We start from the raw sequence: 17,092 nt of genomic DNA on the forward strand, positions 1-17,092 counted from the left end.
AACCCTGCAGCTGTTTATGAATCCAGGCCTTGCCCCATGCCAAGCCTGGTGCCAGCCACCCCTGGGGGACAAGGGAGGTGAACCCCAGCCTCCTAACTGCCAGGACCTCCAGGTGTCAGAGCAGAGAACAAAGCTGGCAGCTTCTACCCAGGGCACATGGAGTGAGGAAGCAACTGGCATTTTCTACACGCTGTCCCATCTCTAAGTGCTTTTCACTTCATCTAACCTATCCACAACCTGACAATCCAGCCTATGAGCTCCGCTTTTGAGATGAGGAAACAAAGGCACAGTGAGGTTAGGTGACTTGCCCGAGGCTGTAGAGCTAGTGAGTCTCTCTTCCGACGGTGTCTCTCTCTCCAGGTTCTGTTTGGCCAGCAGCCCGCAGTGGGCCCTCAAGTTGATACGTTATGTGTTGGCAAGGCAGGCTAGGAGGGAGAGGGGGAGGGCAGTGTGGGGGCAGGGGCCACGGAACCCATGGGGTGCTGACGTCACACGGATGCCCGTGGGGAATGGGATGCATGGGACACTCAGAGCACGCAGACGTCACTCTGACCTCCGAGGGACGGACGTGGCTCTTGCAACCCCCCCCAAACCACATGCCGCCCACGAGAGGTGGGTGCCCTGTCACCCACAGTCATCACATGCCCCCCACCCCTGCCCCGCCACCAGCAGGCCAGGCTTATGATCAAAGACAGCCAGAGCTCCAGAACCGAAGATCAAGACCTGGCTGGTAAAGAGGGTGGGGGGCCCTGGGCCACAGCGCAACGCGCGAGTCTGCCCAGAGGACCCCGAGATTGTGCAGTGCACAGCCTGAACAACGGCGGAAGCAGTTCAGAAGCCCCGCGGGACCTGCAGCTCTGGTGACAGCGGCCGTGCTGACCAACCTGTGTTGCCCTGGACACCTCTCCCCCAGAAGACCCCCCTCCCCACCTCACCCGGCCCCAGTCCTGCCGCCCCAAGCTGCAGGGGCACCTGTGGCTTGGCAGGGCCGGGCGCTGAGGGTGAAGGAAGGCGCAGACATCCGCCGCCCTCCCCCACTCCCGGGCGCACCTCCAGCTCCTGGCTCCCGCGGTGACAGCCCGCCTCCCACAGCTCCGAGAACAGAGCCAGGCTGTGTTCACGTGTCCCCCGCCGGGACCACACGGCAGCGGGCAAGAGGGCAGGCGGGCGGGGGAGCGGAACCGCCACCCCACACCGCCAGGCCACAGGCTCTGTCTGTGCCCAAGCCTGCCATCAGGGAGCTGCGAGGCGGCCAGGCCAGCCCACCCAGCACTGCACTCACCCCGGACCAGCCCCTGGGGGCCAGGACGGGCCTCGGCAGCCTGACCTCCCCCTCGCCAGGGAAGACGGATGTCCTCAGCTGTGCCTGCTTCACAGACAGGGAGATGGGCTCAGATCAGCCTGTGGGGTCTGGCTCCTGCGGTCAGCCATCACCCGGGGCTCTGCTTCCTGGGGGAGGGGCCAGAGCCATGCCCAGGGATCTGAACCCCGGCCAGCCAGGTCCAGAGCCCCACTTGTCACCCCACATCTGGGGAGAGGGGGATGCCTGGAATCCTGGCCCCCCTCCTGGGGAGGGTGAGGTGCCACTGTTAGTGGAGAAGGGGCAGGGAGGCTGGCCCTCGGTCACGTGTCTGTCCCCACCCCACAGAGGCTGAGGCAACAGTGGCGGCCCTGAAGGAGGGGGCTGGGGTCCCAAAAGCCGGCCTCAGGGATGCTCTCCTCCACGGCCCCCACCAAACCAGCAGGTCAGACACATGTCACGTCCAGGTCCCTCACGGCCTCCAGGGACAGTGGGCCTGGCCGCCTGCCCAAGCCACTGTCTGCACACTAATTCCCTCAGCCCGCTGAAACTTCTGGGTGTGCGCACACACGCACGCAAACACACACACGGAACCACACATGTCAAAAACCCAGATGCTCCTCCCCCACACACACCAACACACACAGACACAGACATGTGTACTCAGACACATAAGACAGATACACACACACAACCCCCAGGGAGAATGGGTAGGGAGCAGCTGATCTGAATCCACTTGACCTGTCTGTCTGTCCTGATGAAAATCAAAGGGAAGAGGGAGGCCTGGTGGGCAGCCAGGGCCTGTGTTTTATGGAGGAGATGCAGAGAGTGTGTGGTCCTGCCGTGGTGACAGGTGACCATAGAGGACCGTGGGGACAAAAGCAGTCATTCCTGCCCTGGACTGTCTGCTTCCTGTGGGCTGGGGTCTCCATGCTGCCTGGGAAGAGAGGAGACCTGGCATTCATTCATTCTTCATTCAGTCAAGCATCCACCCACCCATCCATCCACCTTCCACTATCCATCCATCCATCCCCCACCCTCTATCCATTCATCCATCCATTTGTCCTCCACTCTCCATCTATCCTTCTAGAAATGTTACTGAGCACCTACTGTGTGCAGACCCTCTGCCAGGCAGGAAGCAGGACGTCAGAGGCCCTGTCTGACATGGCATGGTGCTGGAACAAGGACAGCATGACTGAACACATGCTGTGCGTGCAGCCTCAGTTAACCCCATGGCGACCCTCTGTGGCAGACGCCACCAGCACTCCCGCTTTGCAGATGAGAAAGCTGAGGCTCCGCTGAAAAGCAGCAACACCAGAGCCTGTGCTTTGTTTCCCTTCCCTCCTGTCCCCTTTCCATTTTTGTCTGTCTTATTTGACAAGAAAGAGAACCAGAGAAGTCAGTACCCCAAATGGCCAACAATCGTGGCATAAGCTAGGCTACTCTATGTCCCCGCTGGCCTCTGACAGGTCTGGTTTTCAGCTAATGTCACCACATAAGAAGTAACAGTGCCACCTGTGTTGTCTCGCACATGCCGTGGTTTAGACCTGGGTGAAGTCAAGCGAGCTCCCTTCCCACTCTGGAGTTGAGAAAAAGACATAATATTGAGGGAAAAGGGAGGGTCTGAGGACAGAGCAATCACTGAAGGCTTCCTGCAAGAGGCGGAGCAGAGCTGCACCTGGAGGAAGGGGCACATTGTTCTCCAAGACCCTGCACCCACCACACAGGCCGGGGCACAGCTCCGTTCCTCTGTTTAGGGATGTTCTGGTCTGGTCTGGGAATCCCAGGAAGTGCAGGTGCTGGGTACCGGGCAGAGTTGGGGGCAGGGCCTGAGGCAAATGTGGTCCCTCTGGCTGCCAAGATTATGAGGAAGGGGCTGGAGTCTGGGCAGGCTGTGCCCTCCTGATGGGATCAAAGCTCCCAGTGACCCCTGGCTGCCCTCCCAGCACCCACGAGGCAGGCTGGGCCAGGGCATGCTCCAGGCACCCAGCGTCCTGCCCCCTGGGAGGACAAGCTGTCCTGCCAGCCATCACCACGTGTGGCCTGGCACCTGCCCGTCCAGGCAGGACTAGGGCTGTCCCCGGCCTGGCAGAGGACCTGGGGCCTCCCAGACAGGTCTTCCCAGCCAAAGCCCCGCAGCGACCCCAGCAAACCTTCTGGAAAGCTCAGGAAGCATTTTCCTAAATAGGGGTGGACTGCATGTAACTGAGGACACACCTTATCCCGCGTGGCGGGCCAGGACCCAAGCTCTGCACCACACTTTCATTCCAGCTCTGCCACTCAGCTGACCGGCCTGGGGCCCACCAGCTAGTTGCCTGGCCCTCTGTACCCAGCCTGCTCGCCTGGAACATGGGAAAAGAAGGGCTCCCGCACGCAGGGCGCGGAGGGTTCGGCCAAAGAGCCTCGGTATAAAGTAGGTCCTTGCTGCACAGACGGGGCACATGGAGGAGGCAGGACCTGGAATCTGAGACGTGGTAGGAAGACTCCCCCTTCTGACCTCTGCTCCTCCATGACCTGTCCAGCAGGTTGGGGGTTCCTGCTTGCACACCTCTGAGGATGGGGAGCTCACTACCTAACAGTCACCTGGCCTACGGACGGGCAGAGGAGGAGTGCTCTCTTTGTCAGTGTGTTTGCTCTGTGGTCAGACTGAATCCAAGGTGGGAAGTGGGAGTCAGGGCTAAAGGCTCCCAACCCGGGGCCCTGCCTGCTGTCCTAGGAGCCAAGAAGCGGTCGTGACGGGAGAAGGGTGAGGAGGAGCCTGTGCGTCCCCCCTGGTGTGGGACGGGGAGCTCCGAGCACTCCTGTGGTCCCCCCGGCGCCTCCTCAGAGGCTGCCCCCTGCCCCCTCCACCTGCTTCTCTGCTCCTGGGTCTGCCTGGCCCCTCTTCTGGTCTTCCTGCCATATTTTCCTCTCACTTCCAGAAACAGGAAGGGGCTTGGCAGATGAGCCACCGACTTCTAGACCCTCCGCCAGGCTGGGGACAGCCCTAATCCTGCCAGGACAAGCAGGTGCCAGGTCACGGGGCGCCTGTGGCGATGGGCGGTGGGGCAGCTTGCCCTCCAGGGGAGGTGGGCGGGAGTGCTGGGTGCCCGGAGCAGGCCCAGAGGAGCCCCCTGGCAGGGACGTGCCCTCTGAGCCTCGGTTTCCCCTCTGCAGGAAGGCGTGGTAGGAGTCAGTGCCTCTGGGCCACCTGGCTCTGTGCTTTGCCTGCAATGGCTGGGAGGATGGCAGGCTCACCTGTGCACACCCTCGGGCGCCTGGCACCAGGCCCCGTGCCAGCCTGGGCCCCGTGACGGCACGCTGGGCAGAGAAGCCGCTGCGGTGGGGGCAGAGGGGACGCGCCAGGGGGACCCGGGGCTGCAGCGCTTGCTGCCACGCCACGGAGCTCTGCTGTGCCCGCTCACTATCCCCAACTCCTGCCCCTGGAACCCGGCTCAGACTGGAGCCACTGGACCAGCCCCTGGGGACCCTCTGTCTGTCCCCTGGGTCACGCTATGTTCCACACACACACACCGCAGTGTCCCTGCAGCCAGAACGCACACCCCTCACCGAGTCCCAGCTCAGCGTCGGCTCCCCCATCTCAGCCTTCCACCCTGCGAGTCTGGGCACTGACCCAGAAACCCCCTTCCCAGACGGGGCCGTTCCAGGGACTCACCCGGCAGCAGCGCCGGCCATGTGGGGCTCCTCTGGTCCATGGGAGATGGCTCTCTCTGGCCCCGGGCCCCCGGCCTGACCCCCAAGGGGCAGCTCCCTTCGGCCTGGGGGGAGTGGGGCCGACGGGGCGGGGCGACAAGGCAGCAGCAAAGCAGAGGAAGCCTGCCCAGCGTCTGCAGACTGGCTCTGTCCAGAGCAGAGTCCTGAGACGCCAGCGGAGAGGTCAAGGGCAGCAAGCCAGGGCTGCCCAGCGAGGCACGGATCAACCACGCAGCCGCCCTCCCCCGGCCCCCAGCCTCCCCCCGCCGGCTCACGCCCCAGCCGCTGCAGATGGGAGCCGCGTTCTGGAGGGTGGAGGGTGGTGGCCACTTCCTGCCTGCCCCTCACGGTTCAACTCCTGCAGGGCCCAGGGATCGAGAGATTCCTGGCACACGGAGACCTCTGTCCTGGGCAGCAGAGCCGCCCCCAGACTCCGAGGGGGTCACAGCCCCACCGAGGCTGCCCTCGCTCATTCACACCCTCAGCCGTCTCCACTGAGCACCTGCTATGTGCCAGGCCCTGTGCTGGGCCCCGATCCCCGGAGCTCTGTGGTGTCCTCCAGGCAGCGGGAGCCGCCCCTGTCCCTGGGCGAAAGGGCCAAGGACAGCTCAGCTCGGGAGGGAGGAAGAACACGGGCTTCGAGCGGGGCTCCAAGGGGCTCCAGGAGAGCCCCACCCCAGGCTGCGGTCTCCGGGGACCTACAGAGACGCTCTGGCAGGAGCTCGTGGGGGGCAGGAAGGAAGGATGGAGGGGAAGGGGAGGAGCCTACTGTCATCGGGGTCTCAGCTCCCGGGGTCTCCTCCCTACAGGGTCCAGATGCCCAGTTCAAGTGCTGCCCCCTCCCTGGAGCCCTTCTGGGTGCTCTGTGCTGGCCTTGTTAGAGCCCATCTTGGTGTGTTTGGGAAAAGAAGGGCTGGACATCTGTTGTGGGGGAGGCCATGGCTCTGTTGCCTTAGGGGGCTGGCTGGGCCCAGAGGGTCACCGGATGTGCCACAAGCTGCTTGCTGGGGGTGGGCGGGGGTGGGAGGCTGGGGGGGCCAGAGTCTTGTCAGGCCTCTGGGGTCAATCCCTTCCCTGTGCCCGCAGTGGGCAGAAGGTCTGGGGACTGTGGCTGGGGGTACCCCGAGGACTGTGGCTTAGGCCATGTTTACAGTCACCTCCTGGGCAAACACCAGGCTGCACCCAGAACCTCCTGGCGCGGGTGAGAATCCAGCCCTTCCCAGGCAGGGTGGTGTGGGAACACCCCCGTCCGCATCCTAAACACAGTGGTTAGCAACTGAGGTCGCCTTCATGCCACATCCCCAGGAGAAAGGTCCTAGCATCACGCTTCCGTTCCAGGGAGGGAACTGCCCCAGGGTGACCTAGCGCACACCTGCTGGGTCAGGTCCCCCCTGTAGCACAGCCGCCAGGCCAGAGAGGCCAGCCCCAGCCAGGCCGTGCAGAGTCAGCGCTGCGTCCCCATGCGGACCTCACCAGCCAGCCGTTCTTCAGCTGTGGGCATGGCCCCCACGGGCTGTACGTGGCCAGTTCAGCCAGCAACAGGGACTAGTGTGGAGGTCAAAGCCTGGTCCCCAAAGACAGCCAACTCCTCGTCCCCAACACCTGAGAACGCGTCACTTTACAGGACAAAAGGGACCCAGGAGATGTGAGTAGGCTGCTGACCCTGAGATGGGAGCTCAATCTTGATGACCCAGGCAGGCCCAATGTGATCACAAGGGTCCCTGTAAGAGGGAGGCAGGGCGGGAGAGGTGATGACAAAAGTAAGAGGTTGGAGGGACGTGGGGCTGCAAGCCAAGGAATGCAGGCACCTCCAGAAGCAGAAACAGAAGGACACATTTTTCCCCGGAGCCTTCGCAAGGAACCAGGCCTGTGACACCTTGATTCTAGCCCAAGAGACCTGGGTCAGACCTCTGATCTCTGACCTCCAGACTGTAAGGTGATAGAGCTGCCAAGTTCACAGATGTCTGTTATAGCAGCCATGGGAAAATAACACAGCTAGGAAGACAACTGTTCCCAGCTTCAAAGCACCTGACATTCAACAGTTGCTCAATTAATGCTCTTCTCCGTGTGGGAAAGAGTGAAGGCAGGAGCAGAAGGGGATGACAGAGGATGAGATGGTAGGATGGCATCACCAAGTTAATGGACATGAATTTGAGCAAGCTCTGGGAGATGGTGAAGGCCAGGGAAGCCTGATGTGCTACAGCCCATGGGGCCTCAAAGAGTCAGACACAACTGAGCAATTGAACAACAGCTGCATGTTTGATCCAGAGAGCTCACAGCCCCTGCCTAGAATCAGCCAAGTCCAAGGAGGAGAAAGGACCAATCTCTCACAGGTGACCGTGAAGTATCCTTGTCCCCCACGTGATTGCACTGGGAGACCTCAGGGAAAAGCAAACAGCCCATGGTCGCAGGAATTCTATATTTCAGAGCAAAGCCCTGGAGAGGGGAGAAAAGCTCTGGAATGGGATGAGGACCTGCTTGGAACATCGACCCTGGGGCCAGGAAGCTTGGGTAAACGCACGTTCTCGATATCTATGAAAATCTGACTTCCTCTTTATCTTCCCCTTGTCAGGTCCCCAGGACCAGCTGACTTGAAACGTGTATTCACTCAACAAACATCTACTGAGCACCTACTGTGCAGTGCGCCAGGTACTGGAGCCATAAAGAGGACAGTAAGATGTGTTCCCTGTCTTCATAGAGCGGGCAAGCGGGCAGCCTCGGGGCCCGTGCTTTTGGGCTTCCTGTGGCCTGGGATTCTGCTCAGTGTCATCTCCTCAGCAGCACCTTCTGGGACCAGCCCGCCTACAGTCACAAGCTTCATCTCTGTGTTCTTCTACCCTATTTTGCTTCATGGAACCTGTCCCCGCCTGGCATCACACATGCTACCTAGCATGGTCTTTGACACACAGTAGGTGCTCAGCAAACACTTGTGAACAAATGCACTCACAGGAATGGCGGCCGCGAGGTGGAGACAGATGTCAGAACAGGCAGCCACGGTGGAGACACGAGCAAAGGTCTGCTGGACAGATGTCGGCTTTTCAAATGGCTTTTGCTTCTAAATCAGAAGGTCGGGGGTGAGAGCTGGTATGGACGCAGGGGGAGTCCTACATTCTAATGTTCTTCTAGCCTGTTACATCCACACGGTGAGCCAAAATCCCCCGAGTGCTGGCTTACCTACCAGCTTAAACCCAAAAGCAGGGTGGCGGGCGGGTGGAGGCCACGGCCAGGACGGCAGACAGGCGGGCCCCAAGGGCAGAAGCCCTTGGAGAGGTGGTCTGTGCTGGGTTTAGCTCCTTCGGGTCCCCAACGCTGCCCCTGGGACACCCCGACCTGGGCCTCAGAATGGCCATTTCTACAGCTCAGCTGGATCTCCTTTTTTCTACCCTGAAACCTTGACCACAGACTTACTTGGAAGGAAAACAGATTTCGGGGCAAACAGACCCACTTGACAGCAATTTTGCCAGGTCTAAAGAGTTGCTTTTATATTTGTGCCATTTTGAACTTCAGTGAAGGCAACGCTCAGTTCACCGTTTCATGAAATTGCCCAAGTCCTCTCTTTCCCATGTGATGGAAATCTGAATCAGTGACGTGGACCCGCAGAGTCGCACCCCGGCCGAGGGACCAGCTGAAAGCACGCAGAGCCTGGAGAGCGGGGAGAGGCCTGAGGCCCAGCCCCATGAGCCCCCTAAACACTGAGGCTCCTGGGGAAAGGCTCCCTAAAAGCCCAGAGCTTCAGGGCTGCCTGGGCTTCTCCGCCTCCTGCCTCAACTTGCAAGCTCCGTGCTCCCCAGGGAACAGTAAGTTCCTGAGAAGATAAACAATCTCTGGTTGGAGAGAAAACAGACTTTGGATCCCAGCTCAGCAGGAGATGAACAAAGGAATAGAGCAGTCGGCGGGAGCAGGGACACACTTCCACGGCACAGAGCGTCTCCCCGTGGAGCCGGCACGGGGGTTGGGGGGCTGCAGCCAAGTCTGGCCCCCCTGCCCTCCAAGCAGCTGCCGCTTGGCCGCAGGGAATGGGATCCACCCAGTGCCGCCCGCCAGAGCACTCAGCACCAGCACCCGCTCCAGGCGAGGCCTGCCAAGGACATCTTGGGGCCCGAGCCAAGTACCCAAGCGGAGGCCCTGCCTTCCCGGCCACGGAGGCCTGACCCCGCTGGCCGGGAGCCCATCCGCCCAACGAAGGAGCGACAGGAGCCGCAGCAGGGCCAGCTCTCCCCACAGGGCCCGGGCCAGCTCCCGCATCCCTGAGCGTCAGGCGTGGCGCTCGGCGACGGATGTGGGTCACCTGGGGTCTCAGGGCACTCGCGGGCGAGCCGGGGCACGGGGAAGTTGTGCCTGGAACCAGGAGCTCGGAAGGGGCAGAGGCAGGATGCGGATCTAGGATGTGCCAGGCCAGACCCGAACACTTAAGAGAGGCCCACACCCAACAAATACTGATTGGATTTAAACCCAGGGCTTCCCTGGTGGTTCAGATTGTAAAGAATCCACCTGCAATGCGGGAGAATGGGGTTCCATCCCTGGGTTGGTAAGCTTCCCCTGGAGGAGGGCATGGCAATCCACTCCAGTATTCTTGCCTGGAAAATCCCCAGGGACAGAGGAGCCTGGTGGGCTACAGTTCATGGGGTCGCAAAGAGTTGGATACGACTGAAGCACAGCACAAAGATGGATTTTTTAAGCCACTACAGCAGCAGTAGACACTAACCCCAAACTCTTCTCAAACTCCCGTTATGGGACCAGAGTAGGTGAACGGAGGTGCCCTGGGCTGGGCGGGGCCGGCCCAGGTCGGAGACGGAGGATGCACTGTGTCTCCCACAGATGCTCCTACTCCTCCGGCCAGAGCTGCTCCTGCCCTCCCCTCTCCACCAGACCAGGGGTCCCCCAAAGCCAGGGACAAGCACAGATGAGGACGGAGGCTTTCTGGGTGGGAGCAGGGTGGTAGGGGTCTGTCAGGACAGGAGCCTGCAGACCATCCCTCAGGGCTGGCGGGCCCCAGCCCCCTGATGTGACCGGAGGAAAGGCAGGAGCCCAGGAAACAAACCTAGACAGCATTTTAAAAAGCAGAGACATCACTTTGCCAACAAAGATCCGTATAGTCAAAACCACAGTTTTTCCAGTAGTCATGTATAGATGAGAGCTGGACCATAAAGAAGGCTGAGGACCAAAGAACTGCTGGTTTTTGAACCCTGGAGCTGAAGAAGACTCTTGAGAGTTCCTTGGACTGCAAGAAGATCAAACCAGTCAATCCTAAGGGAAATCAACCCTGAATATTCACTGAAAAGACTGATGCTGAAGTTTAAGCTCCAATACTGTGGCCACCTTATGCAAAGAGCTGACTCACCGGAAAAGACCCTGATGCTGGGAAAGATTGAGGGCAGGAGGAGAAGGGGGCAGCTGAGGGTAAGATGGTTGGATGGCATCGACTGACTCAATGGACGTGAGTTTGAACAAACTCCGGGAGACAGTTCGCCGGGAAGCCCAGCGTGCTGCTGTCCGTGGGGTCACACAGGGTCGGACACGGCTGAGTGACCGATGGTGACAGGAGCACAGAATGATGGGGGAGTCCACCTTGCTCCAGCTTTTGGTGACCGCCCCCCCCAAACCCATCAGTGGGGTCTGTGGCTTCAACCGCGTCTACTAATGAAGACGGTATCTGCCGCTTTAGATGCCGCTCCAGAGCTCAGAGAGGACGCCCAAGGGCCCACGGGCAGAACACAGGGCCACCGCTCAGCTGGGCGACAAGGCAGCTCCGAGGCCGCGCAGGGAGCCCGCGCCCAGACGGGCGGTCCTGGAGCCGCGTGGCGGGCAGCCTGCGGAGCCTGGCCCAGCAGCCCTGGGCGCGCCTGACGGCTCCTCCCAGGCCCCTGACTCTACCTTGCACAGTAGGCAGGGAGGCTTCGCTGCACAGCCTCATGCCTGCTCAGCCGCTCTGGAGCCTGAGCCTGGCGGAAGCTCTGTCGGGGGACGCTGGGCCTAGACTCCAGCCACTCACCAGACAGCGCTGCTCCTTGCCTGCACAGAGACACTGCTCGGGAACGCCGTCCCCGCGGCTACTGATGGATTCCGAGTGTCCTCCGGCTGGATTTTACGCCGCCTGCGCGTGGCACGTGAGAGACGGACTTTCCTTTGACTAAAGGCTTAAGAATATTGGAAGGAGCTGGGCCTGGGGGGCTTACCACCTTCAGGGACAGCCACCTTGCCGTGAGGTTGGGACAGCGCCCTTCTCCCCCCGGCTTGGCCAGCCCAAGACCCGTGCCTTGCCTGCCAGGAAGAAGCCCAGCCCCGGGGTCCCCGCTGCCCCTGCAGCCCCAGAGCAGTTCTCCAGCAGCCAGCCAGCGAACACCCCCAGGCGGGCCTTCCAGATGCAGCGCCTGAAAGTCAGCAGCTCCCCCGAGTCTGGAAGGGATGCAGGCGGCTGGGCCATGTGTGTCCCCAGGGCACGCGGCCTCCAGGCCCTCAGCCCAGCACCAGAGCAGTGGTGTGACGGCTTCCCGCCCCAGCGAGGGCCGCTGTCCCCGCACGTGCGGGGAACTGGGGCTCAGAGACCGACAGTGGACAGTTGCCCCCCCATGCCAAGGGATGCAGCCCCCCCCCTCCCCCCGCCGTCGACCTGCCCATCACCACCCAGCCCTCTGAGAAAGGCCCCTGCCCCAGCCGGCACCGGGAAGGGGGCTGGAGCCCACCACCACGGAGGGAGCTGGAGAGACAGTGGGGAGACGTGGAGGGGCGGGGAGCTCCGGGGAGGGGGTGCGACGGGGCCGTGTGTGCGTGTGCCTGTGTGTGTTGCACACACACCCTCATGCCTGTGTGCCTGCCAGGTCTGTGCGTGTCCCCCGCGCGTCCCCACGTGGCGTGTCCATGTGTCTGTAGGCCGCGCCCCCCGCGCCCGCCCCACCGCCCAGCCGGCAGCGCACAGCTGGGCCCGGGGGGCCGTGCACACCGCCCGATGCGAGGTGGCAGGTGTGTAATAAACCATTAGTCACTGTCACATTTCCCAGCAGCGGCCTCCCCGGGAGGGGCTGCCTGCGGGCTGGCGCTGCCTGGCGGGTCTCCAGCTGTGAGCTGCTCGTCCCCCATTCCCCCGGCCGCCGGCAGGGCTGCCGCCTGACAGGGGAGCAGCTGGCTGGCGTGGGTCTTGTGCCCCTGCCCTGCCCCAGGGGCCCCAGGGCAGGGGGGCAGGGCCGCGTGTGTGCCCAGCAGGGTGGGGAGGTCCTTGAGGGTTACGGCTGCGCATCTTATCACTCAGAGCTGAGGGCGGGCTGGGACAGCAGCCTCAGGGATGCGATGGGCTGCCTGGAGGAGGCGCCAGCGGGGTGAGTAGGAGTTACAACCAACAGCGCTGACACCAGCCAGGACGCCGGGCTCTCGGGGGAAGGGGCACCAGGACTGCACTCGACCTGCCAAGTTCCATTCTCATACCGGCTGGTGAGCTAGGTACTCCCAATGGCCTTCCTGCCCGTTCCTCAGATGAGGAAACTGAGGCACAGTGCAAGGAGACACTTGTCCCAGGCATCCCTGCCCACTGCTTGCAGTCCTCTTTGCTGCCAGACACCCCATCCCCCTCTGCCAAGGGCCTGGATGCCCCTAGGTGGGCTGGTGGCCCATCAGCCCCTGCCAGCCAGCCCCTTCCTTTGCTGAGTCCACACTGCAGAGAGCAAGAGGTGGGTACCTGGGGATGTCCTGAAGATGGGACTCCCAGGACCCCACCACCATGAGCCGACTCCCACGCTCACTGACAAGCAGTGTTTTCCACCAGCTGCCCCTGCAGTGGCCCAGCAAAGGGGAAGGCTGGGCTGGGGGCTGTTGAGCGTCGGTCCTCTTAGGGTCTAAGGGGCTGCTCCACGGCCCTCCCGAGGTAAGAACGCAGATGTCCACTCACTGCTCCCATTCCAGGGCCCACGTGCATGACAAACGCCTCAGGACTCCACACTCACAGGCCCAACAACCAACGAGCGGCCAGCCTCTCCATCACTGGGGAAAGCAACACGTCCAACGGGGTAGGGATGGGGGGACAGGGTCTTGGTGGCTGGAGGAGGTGGGAGTGAACGCCCATGCCAGAAAACGCCAGGCAGCACCGCTCGCGGATGGACCCCCTCGTGCCCTGTGTCCCAAATGGGGCTACACCAACAGCCACGTGCCTGGACGCGAGCGGTGCGCCCCCGCGGCGGGCGGGCAGCCGAGCCCCCTTCCATCCTGCACCTGGCAGCTGGACATCACATGGCACGCAATGTGAAGTGGAGCGCAACGGCAGCTGCCACAACAGGCGGCCTTGCAGGGATGCGCGGGGCCCCAGAGACAAGGCTCATAGCCCGGACACCGGGCCACGGGGTGCCAGGCAAACACAGGTGCGGCAGAAAAGCAAATGGGGTCCTGGCGGGTCACTCTGGGGCGACAGGGCATCCAGGGAGACGGAGAGTTCTGGGGCAGGGTTTGGTGGCTCATGGAGATAGACCCATTATGCTATTTTTTAAATGAATGAGTGAACACAATGGAATATACAGATTTAAAAAAAAAGAAACCATCAAAGGCTGTTTGTGACTCGACAATGAGAGAGGGGAAAACGATCAAACTCAAGTCAGGGAGACCAGCCTCCTGGCTCCCCACTAGAATGTGGTGACCCTGGGGTGAGAGTCTGCACCCCAACTTCTGGGGAGGCTTCTGGTTCCCAGGAGCCACCCGATTCACTCCAGTAGCCAGAGATGGTGAAATGCTGGCACCTACCTGTGCCCGTGAGGTCCGGGCCGGCCCCGTCCAAGCCGCTCTGCTGACACCGGGCTGGCCCCTGCTCCTGGCTCGTCCTGGGGCCCCTGGGCAGGCTCTCTGCTGGGGCACCCGGCCGAGGCTCGGGCTCCTGGGCGGGAGGGTGGATGGCTGTCGATGTCTCAAGAGATGCAGACGTGACCTGGAAGGACAGGAGGGGGACGTGGTGAGTCTTGGGCACGTCTGCTTGGAGGTACCCCAGGGTGCTGGGTACCGTCCCTCACCCACGGTGGCCTGGTGTTGCCATCAGGGACCTGGTGTGGCTGGCTCTGGGAGCCAGAGCGAGTGCCTTCCTCGCCCAGGAAACACTGCCCAGGGACACCAGGCTGACCCCCAGGCGCTGGGGGTCCACCCCCAGGACCACTGCCACCTGGGCCCCTCCACTCTGCACAGGCCTCTGTGACAACTACCAGCAAGCTGGTCGCACTTGTACTGACCAGTCTAGCTAATCTTCAGTTCTCCCTGAAGGGTGGTCATCCTATCCACCATCCTTGTCCTGTGTTTTTAAAAAAATACCGTATAGTAAAATATGTCGTTGGTTGGTTGTTGTTTACTCGCTAAGTCGGGTGTGACTCTCCGCAATGCCAGGGACTGTAGCTCACCAGGCTCCTCTATCCATGGGACTGCCCAGGCAAGAATAGTGGAGTGGGTTACATAACATAAAATTTACCATCTAGACAATTTTAAGGATACAACTCAGCGGCGTGAAGTCCAAACATGTGTGCAACCATCCCCCAGATCTATTTCCAGAACGTTCTCATCAGCCCAAATGGAAACTCTATACTCATTAGATACTACCCCTCTGCCCCTGCCCCACCCCCAGCACCCACCATCCCGGCCGGTCGCTCTGCCCCGGGCCACAGGGGTGCAGGTGACTGGGGCTCAGAGAGGGGCGGTGGGAGCCCAAGGCCACAGAGCTGCCGAGGCAGGGTTGACACAGGTTCGCATCCTGGGCTCCTAGGCCTGGAACCCCGGCAGCTCCCTGGGGACTGGTCCCGGGGGCCTGGCGACCCCCCATTCCCTGATTACAAGCTCTGGGACTGCACGGCTGTCAGAGAACAACTTCGCGTTGATCCCGTTTTTCCAAGGATTAGGGCTATAAAAGCAAAGTGCCTGAGAGAGATGGATGGCGCTCCATCCAGGCTTCGCCAGCCCCACACACAAGAGACAGGTACATTTACCATTTGTTTCCGGGAGCGCTTTAATTTATGGGATCCATATGGTGATGCTGCCCTGACCGCGGCCCCCGCAAATCCCACAGGGGTGCTGGCAGCTTAGGCTAGAACCAGGAGTGGGTGGCGCCTGGCCCTGGCACACTCCATCCACTCCTGGCCTGCTTAGGGCCGGGGGCCCACCGCACAGCGGGGAGCCTGGAGCCCCTGTAGACTCCACTCCGTAGGGTTTTCGCTGCTCTGGCAAACCTTGCCATCACCACTTGGGGAAACTCTTGCCAGACTCAGGGCTGCTGTGTTTCCGTTAGTCACAGGAGATAACAGTCACAGTTGTCACAGTCCAGCCAACCCCAGGGACTGTCTATGGGGTGGCACCAGGTCAAATTGGGCAGTGTTCTCCATGCCCCTGGGGGCGGGCTGGCACTGTGCCCTGGCCTTGACCCTGCTGTGCACTGGTGGAAAGGAGAAAGGGGTAAGGCCCGCCCCCACCCTGCCCCTCCTCCTGGAGCGTGGGGACCAGGCTCCTGCTGTGGGGAGGTGACTGGAGATGCCTCACGGCTCCCCAGATGGGACATGAGGATGCCGTGCCTGGGCCCCTACTATGTGCTACAGTTACTCCTCCAGGGAAGAAAACATGGAGACTCGAGGGGACGAGCGGCCTGTCCAAGCTCCCGCAGTAATTGGCGGTGCCTGGATTTGAACCCTAGCAGTTGGGAGAAGACTCGGCTGTTCCAAAACAACCAGGGACATAGCCAGGTGGGAGGGGGTGCAGATGACAAAGACTGCAGGAGCTGGAGAATAGGAGAATTCCCCAAGGGCTGGGAAAATCCAGGCGGGCTTCCTGGAGCAGGTGGAACTGTCCTGAACTAGACCTTCAAAGGGACCAGGTTTGGAAAGGGAGTGGGGACAGGAAGGACAAGAGATTCAAACACACATCTCTGCCCCCAGGAGGGTGAACCATTAATGAGGTACTGGGTAGGCGAGACTGGGGGCGCGGGGGAGGCGGACAGCACCAGTCCACCCGGCGCCATGTGGAGGGAAGCTGGCTCCATCCCTCCAGGCCTGATCTTTCAAGAGGAAGTGAGGAATCCATCTTTAAAAGCGACACCCGCGTGATTATTAAGTGTTGAAATACTACACAAACCCTCACACACTGCTGGTGGGGCTGCAAACTCGTGCAGCTGCTTTGGAGACGGCCTGGCAGTTCGTCAAGACCCAGAGACACACAGTCGTCATAGGACCCAGCGACTCCACTCCTAGGCAGGTATCCCGGAGAGACAAAAGCAGAGTCCACATGAAAGCTTGCCTCTAAACGTTCATAGCAACCCTCAGATCACAGACAGATGAATTCAGCGATGAACGTGGAGGCAGGTTCTTCCCCCGTCGAGTCCGGCCAACACCCTGACTAGCAGTGGGGGCCCCCGCTGAGTGTGCAGGGGGAGGCATGCTGCTGCAGGCTGCTTACGTGTAGTCCTCTGTTACACAGCACTGGATGACTAAGACAACCCGAAAGCTCTAGAACAGGGCCCGGTCCAGAAACACACGCTCCCTGGCACCATCGTGTGCCAGACACCCTCCCTCCTTGGGTCCAGCTGTCCCCACCACAAGGATTTCACCCCCTTCTCTGGGGTCTGTCAGCAGCTGCCCTGGACGCCAAGGGGGCTCAGTCACTGTTAATTGCTGGGTGAGGCTGCCAGACACACGTGGGCGGGAGTCTGCGTTATCTCACGCTAGCATCATGGAAGGGGGAGGTGAAGGTTCACGAAGGTTCTTGGCCAGACCATCGCAGGGAGGCAGAGAGCAGCCTTTCCTCACCCTTCAAGGCCAAATTTACAACAATTCCTGGCTAATAAAAAGCAGACCCTTGAACATTCACTATGCCTTCCCACTACCAGAGCCAAGAGTTCCAAGCTCACGGCCTGACTTAATGTGCTATTAGGAGGGGGGCCTGGGACATACATTGCTCCCTGCCCTGGGGACCCTGGAAATTGGCAGCATCCCAGAGAGTCCATGGGGCCCTGTGGAGTGAGCAGGATAAACTTTATTGTCCCCTTTATTTCCCTGGACCGGGGCCACCACATTTAAAGCATTAGTTAACAGGGAAAGGAAAAAAAGGCCGGGGGTGGGGGTGGAAATTTCCAGGGTTCTTTACCATAAAAGGGATCTG

At 61.1% G+C, this 17,092-nt stretch overlaps 1 protein-coding gene across 5 annotated transcripts in view; it reads right to left on the reverse strand.

The window, feature by feature from the left end:
• The window catches only part of GSE1 (Gse1 coiled-coil protein), a 390,922-nt gene that overhangs the window by 232,360 nt on the left and 141,470 nt on the right, over positions 1-17,092 (reverse strand). For all 5 annotated transcript variants that reach the window (XM_070451438.1, XM_070451439.1, XM_070451440.1 and 2 more), the window contains exon 2: positions 13,715-13,895. In XM_070451438.1, the coding sequence (XP_070307539.1) occupies positions 13,715-13,895 (181 nt within the window). The remainder of the gene's footprint in view (positions 1-13,714; positions 13,896-17,092) is intronic.

This window comes from Odocoileus virginianus, chromosome 20 (assembly GCF_023699985.2).
Source record: "Odocoileus virginianus isolate 20LAN1187 ecotype Illinois chromosome 20, Ovbor_1.2, whole genome shotgun sequence".
Taxonomy (NCBI): Eukaryota; Metazoa; Chordata; class Mammalia; order Artiodactyla; family Cervidae; genus Odocoileus; species Odocoileus virginianus.